Here is a 10,335-nt window from a genome sequence, read left to right on the forward strand (position 1 = left end):
AGCTGCATCACAACTGATCAGTGTCCACCAACTTTTGCTATTCAACACTCCCAGGTGCTGTCTATCAACTATTATTAATATTGTTAATTAGCAAAGCCCACAAGGGGTAACACGTTAATGTGCATTACAATCAAATTATCTGAGTGGTTTTAAAATGTTTCGAGACTAATTGTGTGAATATCAGGAACACATTGAATGATTGTTCTGGGTAGAAAAGAATACTTGAGCTTGAGAGGATGTATGACACCAGGGATGGTATTGGTAAGTAATGATCAGGTATTACCGGACAACTACTCCGAGCTTGAAAATTAAGGTGAGTCTCAAGCAACTGTTTTTCGATTTTGTAGTATATAGGCCACTTAAGATAGGTTAACACGTCTGTGATGTTGTCATGGTTTTGGTTAGATCTATGCCATGGTTTATTGAAGTGAGCAGCGTGGTGTTGAATCTTTTCTAATTTACTATTAGTCATGTGATGATAGGGGTCCCAGATGGCTGAGCAATATTCTATCGATGGTAAGAGCAAATGTTTATAGACGTGTTCTTTAATTTCTAATGGCGCATTATGAAGGTTTCTTTTCAAGAACCCAAGTAGTTGGTTTACCTTGTTACAGATGTAATCGGTATGAAAATGCCGTGATAGTTTGTGGTGCAGACAGACTCCAAGATAAATACTGTAGCCAGTGGAATATCAGACATTTTGTATGTGAAAGTACTCTTATTATGGTGTGTTGTTATTAACTACATTTGGAGATGTTGAAATCCATCATCCAGTCAGTTGCCAATTGTGCATCTTGAAGTATTTGATGGCCGTTCGGTGTTTTGATGGCTTTAAATGTAAATGAGGATATCGTCAGCAAATAATCGGATTTCACTTTGTATGTTGGTAATAATGTCATTGATATAAATTAAGAAAAGAACTATAGTCCAAGAACAGACCCTTGGGGAACCAGATGCATGTCACATCACCAATAGATGATTTAGAACCTTCTTGTTGCGTGTGACCACGAAGAAAGGATTTAAGTTTCCATAATAACTTAGTTTGTAGAGGAGTCTTGAGTGGGATACTTTATCAAAAGCCTTAGAAAATTTAGTATTGCAGCATCAACTTGTCTAGCAATATCGTTAATGGCGATATGCAGGAGTGCTTTGACCTAAATCCGAACTGTTTGTCAGAGCTTTGACCTATATAAATCCGAACTGTTTGTCAGAAAGAATATTTTGATCATCTAAATGATTCATTTTTGACTTACTATAATGTGTTCCATTGATATTGCTGATGTTAATGAAATAGGGCAGTAGTTCTTTGGGTCGGATTTTTGAATATCGGACTGACACGGTATATTTCCACTGTGAATCTGTGATGGTACTATTCCAGTTTCTAGAGATATGTGAGTATAAGCATAGGAGAAATTTCAGCTGCTGTTGTCTTTAGTACATGTGGATGTATAGAGGAGATTTTGATGGTTCACAGTTGGTTAGAATTTGTAAACTCCTTGTTCAGTGATTTCAAGTGTTGGCAGGGATGGATGTAATGAAGGACTTTTGTCAGGAATAGTAAGTACTGCTGTTGTCATCAGTTGTAAACACAGATTTGAAATGATCATTTAAGATTGTGATTATACACTGGAAAGACAGCAATACAGCTGATTATATCCAGGAGGGTTAAACCCTCAGAAAGTAAAAAAAGGGGGGGGGGGGGTTAATTACAACAAATTTAAGTTAAGAATGTAATTATTAAATTGTGTAAAGTTTCTGCTTCAATAATGTAATTTGGGAGGCTATTCCACTATTTGGTAGAATGTGGAAAGAAGCTCTGTTGGTAGGCAGTTGTTTTGGTTGCAGGGATGATATCTATACTGATGGAGATGCCTAGTTGGGTATATTGTAGACTTGTAATGCAAGGGGAGTTGAATGGATAGTAAGTCATGGTGTAGTACTTTATACGGTAAAGTTAGACGATCATTTAAAATAGTTGCTTTTTCAATTTGGTCTGTTAAAGGGGTATGGCCATTTTGGGGGTACCAATGCCATCCATTATCTTGCTTTCAAGTTTTTAAGTAGCGCTAAAGAGACTTTTTTATTGTTTGATGATATTATAAGATTTGTCACATATGATTTGTGCTGGTATTTAAGTTTAAGGTTCACCTCTTTCTGTAGTGATTTGTATTCTGACCAGTCTCGTAACACTTAGCAACTAGCTATATTATTTCAGATGTATAAGGCTGCAGAATCACTAGCAGTGGAACAAATCGCCTAAGGAACTCATCACTGATGGTTATGGCAACCATTCGCAGCCATCTGTGCCACATATTTTGGTGTTTATATAGCTAGCTTATTTCCAGTGTGTGCATGTGTGCGTGTTTTTATACATACGTTCTAATTAACATCTGTATGGAAGATCGGAAAGCTAAGTACAGGTTCAATCAATCAACTGTTTTCATAGTGGTCAGAATGTCGAAATAAACAAAATTCCAAAGGTATATAGACTATCTACTAGAGTATGTGCTAGTATTGTGAGATAGTGATAATTATGAGTTCATTATGAGTTCATTAATGGTGATTATATAGAAGTCAACCACATAAGCTGATAATTTACAAGTGTAATTTTATCTTATCAGCATTATAGTTTTCTGATAGTCTCCTTACTCAGACTCTACAAAACTGAGTCAGGGAGCACACAAAACATATATATATATAAAAAACATGCACTTATAGTTAGAGTACGCCACAAATAAAATTAATATGAACATAACAATACACATGAATAACCATGTATTAAATATTAAACTATAAGTTACAGTCAACTACTGAAAGTGGGGAATGGGACAATGGGCATTGCAGTAGGGAGGGGTGAATACGGGGTGGTCTGGGAGGCACAGGAATAACTAACAGAAAAGCTTTTTGCACTAATGTCAGAAATCAGAGCTTAAACTGATTAAATGATGAAGCCATTCCCATAGCTGCTCAGGGGTGGAATTGCATTCACAAATAATGTAGCAGAGTATGTACAGGGACAGCTCCAGGGGGTTTCTGAGGTTTCCAGAAACCGGTAACCTTTAGATCAAGATACTCTAATAAAACAGTCCATCACCCTAATAAGCAGTCACAGTATTTAGAGCAGCAGTGTAAGAAGCTATGTAGCTATAAATAGGGACTTTTATGTACTTTATTTTATCAGTGATATTAATACATAGTTAGTAGAGGGCAGTTATTCTCAGCGGCAGTGAAGCTGGTGCATTGGGTAATGCAGCAAAGGTTGTCTCACAATCCACTACATGATGGGTCGTTGGTCTGGTCAACTATGTTATTGTCCAGACATCTGGACTAGTCAGAACACTATTATTGTTATTATTATTGTTAATTATTACTTACAGCGTTCTTAAATGTTTCGAGATCTATTGTGTCGATGTTAGGAATTTGAAGGGAGTTCCATTGAATAATTGTTCATGGGAGGAAGGAGTATTTGTACACATCAACTCTTGTTTGCAATTGAGTTAGCTTGAGAGGATGTTGAGCATGGGTGTAGGACACTGGAGTTGGTGACGGTAAGCAATGATCAGGTATTGCGACAATCTTGAATAGGAAGGTGAGTCTAGCAATTGTTCTTCTGTTTTGAAGTGTAGGCCATTCAAGACTAGTTAACATGTCTGTAATGCTATCATGATTTTGGTTAGATCTGTGCCAGGGTTTGTTTAAAACGAAATGAGCAGAGCGGTATTGAATCATTTCTAGTTTACTATGATAGTGTGATGATAGGGTTCCCAGATGGCTGAGCAGTATTCTAATGATGGTAATTTATAAGAGCAATTGTTTGTAGACGTGTTCTTTAATTTCTGATGGCGCATTGTGGAGATTTCTTTTTAAGAATCCAAGGAGTCGATTTGCCTTGTTACAGATGTAATTGATGTGAGGATCCCATGATAGTTTGTGGTGGAGACGGATTCCAAGGTAATTGTGTTCTAATACTGTAGCCAGTGGAATGTCGGACATTTTGTATGTGAAGGTACTCTTGTTATGGTGTGTTGTTTTCTGTAAAATTTTACATTTGGAGATGTTGAATTGCATCATCCAGTCAGTTGCCCATCTTGTTAGTGAGTTTAAATCATCTTGAAGTATTTTATGGTCTTGTGGTGTTTTAATGGTTTTGTAAATAAGAATGTCATCTGCAAAAAGACGGATCTCACTATACTACTGCTGAAGAGCAGCCAGTGGTATTCAGTACTCAATTCAGTTGATGATTTGTGGTGACCACAGTGTTATGCCTCAAGCAAACATTAAGGTTTGAACACCAGCCTACTTGTGCTTGTCAGCTACATAAAAGTATAGAATGTATTATAACCTTGCTTTTTTTCAGTGCTACCTTTGACTTGTGGGACCGGATGCACTGTAATAACTTAAAGTTCTTGTTGTCTTTGACTAGAACAGTGTGTCTTATGTTATGACTACTTTTGTCATGTATTAAGTATACTCTGGTGTATGTCATACTAGAAAAGATTCTGATCAGGCTGAGTATACAATGGAACCTCGAGCTCTCTATTACTGACACTTTGGGACACAGAATTTTTGGCCACTTTTGCTGTATTCAGTATAGAGGTTTTAGAGGTAAAAAATGTATTAACCAGACCTGTTGAGACCAAAATTTTGTCCTTATTATAAAGGCTTTTCTATTGTGTGGAAGTCTGTTAAGAGAGGTTCGACTGTATATACTAAACATTGTATGTCATTGCATACAGTAAGTTGCCTGAAAGTGTGTTTTGCAAAATTGACATGGTATATAATAAGTATTCACTGGTTCTGTGCAAGCTGCAGTGAGCTAGTTATGGGTTATATCAACAAGTCCTCTAGTAGTTTGGTAAATGGCATTGGATAGTAACCACCCACGTAATATGTATATAGTTCATTAAAGTTCTTAGACACAAGCCAATTTCAAATTACCATACATCATTACATCCCATTCCACCATGGCCAATTCACTTGTAGAAAATTTTCAAAACAACATATGTACATTTATAAGGCATATCATGCACAATATGTATTGCCTAGTATAAGTGTGTTAACATGTACCAGAAAACTTAAACAACCAGAACTGCATTTATATAAACAAAAACTTATAGCTAGCTATCTGGATGCCATCTGTCTTCAAGAACATTCTCATTATACCTGTCAGCTTCTTTATCATCATGACCTCTGTAACGGATAGCAACCCAAAAGAAAAACAGTAATCCTGGAATTGCTATCACCAACAAGAAAATATTATACCAAGTATGTGCAGTGGAACCTGTCTTATTACCATGCATGCACATGGAAACCTCAGTTATTCAAACTGTACTAAAATGATTGTTATATTAGAGTAGTGAATGTTCTATTAGAGTGGTTGAAATATTTTAATTGAAATTACTATCCCACTAAAAACCTCAAAAGTCTGTAATTACAAGGGAGCGTTTGGCACTAAAACTACATGAAATATTTACTATTTATAAACGAATTGATTTTACATACAAAAACACCCCATGCAGGATTCAGATAACTCAGGTGTGGTCTGACTGCAGTTTTCTTATGAGATTCCTGATTTTAAAGGCTACTAAAGTTAATTTATGTACACTAATACAAATGTCCCAAATATACAGCAAGGTATCTACATTTTGGAGTGTAGGAATTACACTGTATTTATGTGCAATGCTACTGAGCTAACAGCAGAATAAGCAAGCTAGCTAGGTAGCTTGCTTGCTTGATATAGTACTGAAAATGGATATTTGTTCACAACAGCATTCCATAGCTACAAGCAAACCAGCTAGCAGCAGCAGCAAGCTAACTAGCAGTAGCAGTTAGCAAACAAGCTAGGAAGCTAGCTAGCTAGCTAGCAGCAAGTAAGCTAGTGAGCTAGCAGCAAACAAGCAAGGAATCTAGCTTTCTAGCAGCTAGAGCATGCTAGCAGCAGCAGCAAGCTAACTAGCAGTAGTAGTTAGCAAGGAAGCTAGCTAGTTGGCTAGCAGCAAGGAAGCTAGCTAGTTGGCTAGCAGCAAGAAAGCTAGCTAGTTGGCTAGCAGCAAGGAAGCTAGCTAGTTGGCTAGCAGCAAGGAAGCTAGCTAGTTGGCTAGCAGCAAGGAAGCTAGCTAGTTGGCTAGCAGCAAGGAAGCTAGCTAGTTGGCTAGCAGCAAGGAAGCTAGCTAATTGGCTAGCAGCAAGGAAGCTAGCTAGTTGGCTAGCAGCAAGGAAGCTAGCTAGTTGGCTAGTAGCAAGGAAGCTAGCTAGTTAGCTAGCAGCAAGCAAACTAGCTAGCAGCAGCAGCAAGCTAACTAGCAGTAGTAGTTAGCAAGCAAGCTAGGAAGCTAGCTAGCTAGCAGCAAGCAAGTAAGCTAGCTACAAGCAAGCTAGCTAGCAACGGCAGCAGCAGCAAGCTAACTAGCAGTAGCAGTTAGCAAGCAAGCTAGGAAGTTAGCTAGCAGCAAGCAAGCTAGTTAGCTAGCTAGCTAGCAGCAAGCAACTAGTTAGCAGCAAACAAGCCAGCTAGCTAGAAGCAAACAAGCCAGCTAACTAGCAGCAGGCAAGCTAGCTAGCTACAAGCAAGCTAGTTAGCAGCAGCAGCAAGCTAACTTAGTAACTAGACCTAGCAGTAGCAGTTAGCAAGCAAGCTAGGAAGCTACCTAGCAGCAGCAAGCTAGCTAGCAGGTAGTAGCAACAAGCTAAATAGCTAGCAACAATAGGCAAACGAGCTAGTTAGCTAGCTAGCTAGCAACAGTAGTAGCAGACTGACTAGCTAACAGCAGCAATAAGCAAGCTAGCTTGCTAGCAGCAGCAGCAGCAGCAGCAGCAGCAGCAAGTTAGCTAATAGCAGCAATAAGCAAACAAAAGCTAGCTAGCAGCAGCAAGCAAAAGCTAGCTAGCAGCAGCAAGCAAAAGCTAGTTAGTTAGCTACGTAGCTAGCAGCAATGAGCAAGTTAACTAACAGCCGCAGCAGCAGCGACGGCCAAGTAAGCACGCTAGCAGCAGTTTCAAATATAGGCTAGCAGTATATAGAAGCAAACAGCCAACGTACAGCAGCAGCTGCAGCAAGTGAGAAAGCCATGCATTGCAACTCACTAGCACTGCGTAGCTAATAGTGTAGCTTGCCGAGACCGAAACCTGCTTCCGTTCCGTAATTTCCGTTCCGTTCGTAATTTCCTTTCCCTTCCGTGAAATATACCTCACCAGCACTCCGGGCCGCACGCATGCAGTGCAGCACTGCAAGCATGCATGCAGCTAGCTATATAAAAATGAGCCGCACAACTTCTAGAGTTAGGTGTCACGCAACCGTAGAATTGGCAGTATAGAATAGACCGCCTAGCTCAGTCTAAAGCTGTCTTGTAAAGCTTACACGAGAGCTCACATACAATAAAAGTAAGAACAGATCCAAATGTCCGAAAATATTCCCTATGGTCCAGACCGAAAGCCTTGGAGAGAGACGTTATCTTCTCTGGCGATCAGTGGAAATAGTTTGAAGGTCTCCCCACCTTCGCAAGATCCTCTTCAGCTGTACTCATTTCCTAAACTAGAAGAAGGCATCACTCCAACTTTCTATCAAGTACCCTCTAAAGGCTTGACGGAAAACGAACGCAAGCAAGCTCAAGAAGAAACCGCCCAGCATACAAAGCAGCAGACAGCAAACTTCCTTGGTTATCAAGTATCGCTAGGAGAGGACTACACAGATGTTGTACCAAATTACCTTAACACAAGCGTGAATAATGTTGGAGATCCCTTTGTATCCGGTACGTACACGTTGAACACAAAATGGATGGAAAGAAATGTACTAGACCATTATGCTTCTTTGTGGAATGCAAAGTGGCCTCATGATGCAAGGGACCCAGATACCTACTGGGGGTATGTCTTGACAATGGGATCAAGTGAAGGGAATATTTATGGCCTGTGGAATGCTCGAGACTATCTGGAGGGAAAATTCATGTTGACAGATGAGTCTTTAGAAGTGCCAGTTTGTTACTACACTCAAGCCAAGACTTCCAAGGACAAAACAAATGCTTATACTCCAGTTGCTTTCTACTCACAAGAAACCCACTATTCAGTTGTCAAGGCTATTTCAATGCTGCACATCAAGACCTACTATGAAGTAGCAATGGAGCTGTACCCTGACTCTTGTCCACTGGATGGAGAATGGCCAGTTGAGGTCCCATCAGCGGAAGGTGACACTGGCCCAGGACATGTTGATGAGGAGAAGCTTTGCAAACTTGTAGAGTTTTTTGCAGAAAAAGGTTACCCTGTGCTCATCATATTCAATTACGGCACAACGTTCAAAGGTGCATACGACAATGTGCAGAAAGTTGGTGAGATGCTAATGCCAATCCTGAAAAAGCATGGGATGGATGAGCGAAATCTTGAAATCACTAATCCTGACACTGGTAAAACCATCACATGTCCTCGTAAGGGCTATTGGATTCATGTAGATGGGGCACTAGGAGCTAGTTACATGCCATTTGTTCAAATGGCTTATGATCAAGGCCGTACAAACATCAAGCCTGCTCCAGTTTTTGATTTCCGGCTACCTTTTGTCTGCTCTATAATCACAAGTGGTCACAAGTTTCCAGGAATGCCATGGCCTACTGGAATATTCATGACTAAAACAGACCTTCAGCTTTTGCCACCATCTCGTCCAGATGTCATAGGCTCTCCAGACACCACATTTGCTGGTTCTCGTAGTGGCTTATCTGCTTTGCTTTGGTGGACCTACATCAGCACCCACAGTTATGAGAAGCAATTGGAGGAAGTCCTTAACTGTCTGAAATTAGCAGAGTACACTGAAAAAGAACTCGAAAAGGTCGAGAAAGAAATTAGCAGAGATATATGGATTGCCCGCACTCCCCTAGCATTATCACTTCGCTTTAGGAAACCAAACAATGACATTGTGCACAAGTACACATTGGCCAGTGAAGAGTTTTACCATGGAAATGAACTACGTCAGTACACTCACATGTACATAATGAAAGGTGCTGATAAAAAGAAGATTGACAACTTGATGCAAGAATTACGTAAGCCAGATGCATTCCCAGAAGACAAACCTACAGTCCAAGCAACACCATTAGATGTTGGAACAGCCTTTACAACAGTGACCATGTTAAAGAGATGGGTGAGCGCCGCAAAACAGAATCTTCACAATGGAATGGTTGTTGGGAAAGAAGATGCTGGAATAATCAAAGGTATCAAGCCACTTTTGGGCTGGCCTCGCCAAGGTCGTGGCTTTAAGTGACTTTTAACTTAAAGAAATAGCGAAACTCCAGATTGTACTATTTATAGCCAATTGTGTCTAGTTTCATATTCTGTCACACATGTAAATTTGCATTCCTTAAAAAAGACTAACATATAGATAAGTGTAGCAGTGTATGTATAGAGACAAGATGAGCTAATGACATTACTTCTTAGTTGATAAAACACTACATATGCTAAACAATATACTCAGGAGTTATAAGTGCGTGATATACTGTTTGTTCAGAGTCCATGCACAATAAATCTCAGGTAGTCAACTATATTTACTGCCTATTTGTGGTTTGGTACACTATCTCTTGGCTATACCACTTTTACTTCACCTTATAACTTGTAAAAATTTTAATAACTGTGACCTGTGAAATCAACGGTAGTAGCCAAAAAGTAGTATTTCTTGGCCACCACCTTTGATTATAGCTGCAATGATGTTAATGTTAATGATGCACAGCCATTATTAAACTTTTAGTAGCCATTCACATGCAAAAAATAATGTACATGAATTATGTATGATTTATTAGCTCTTGAATGCACTGCCCGCTTATATGATTCATGAAGGGATTTGTGGGAATGCATGTTTTATTTCATGTGGCAGGAGCCCATAGCACCCACCGCAAGGTGCCAAGCAGCTGCAAGGAGCCTTTAACTAGTAAAACACACCTTTGTTGATTTTCTGTAGCCACATCTAATTTGTGATGCATTTTATTGGTTTCATTGGCCAAGGTATGTTACATCTTCTTGATAAACTGTGAGAGCAAATCTTCATGATTGAGCATAATCCACTAGTAGTGTAGATACTGTTATGAAGAATGCTAGATCTTGAAGTCACTAAGGAGATATAATACAAAGACACTCTAGCTAACCAATGAAACCATACTAATGTATTAATGCAATTCACAATCCACATCTCTATCTCTTGTAGTGATAGGATAGCTATAGGAGTGCAAAAATGGCAAGATGATCAAAATGGGTAAACTGCATGGTTGGATGATAACTATAAAGATCCAAAAACCTCACATGTAGGAGCCCATAATCACTGCAAGATCACAGATGAAATCCCCCATGCAGATGACAACTAATGTAAAC

General features: G+C 39.4%; 1 protein-coding gene across 1 annotated transcript; it reads left to right on the forward strand.

Moving 5' to 3' along the window:
- The first annotated feature begins 7,294 nt into the window (after positions 1-7,294).
- Positions 7,295-9,364, forward strand: LOC136248608 (histidine decarboxylase-like). Its single transcript, XM_066040372.1, has one exon. The coding sequence runs from the start codon at positions 7,397-7,399 to the stop codon at positions 9,236-9,238; it is 1,842 nt and encodes a 613-aa protein (XP_065896444.1). The 5' UTR covers positions 7,295-7,396; the 3' UTR covers positions 9,239-9,364.
- Positions 9,365-10,335: the final 971 nt, after the last annotated feature.

This window comes from Dysidea avara, chromosome 3 (assembly GCF_963678975.1).
Source record: "Dysidea avara chromosome 3, odDysAvar1.4, whole genome shotgun sequence".
NCBI classification, from domain to species: domain Eukaryota; kingdom Metazoa; phylum Porifera; class Demospongiae; order Dictyoceratida; family Dysideidae; genus Dysidea; species Dysidea avara.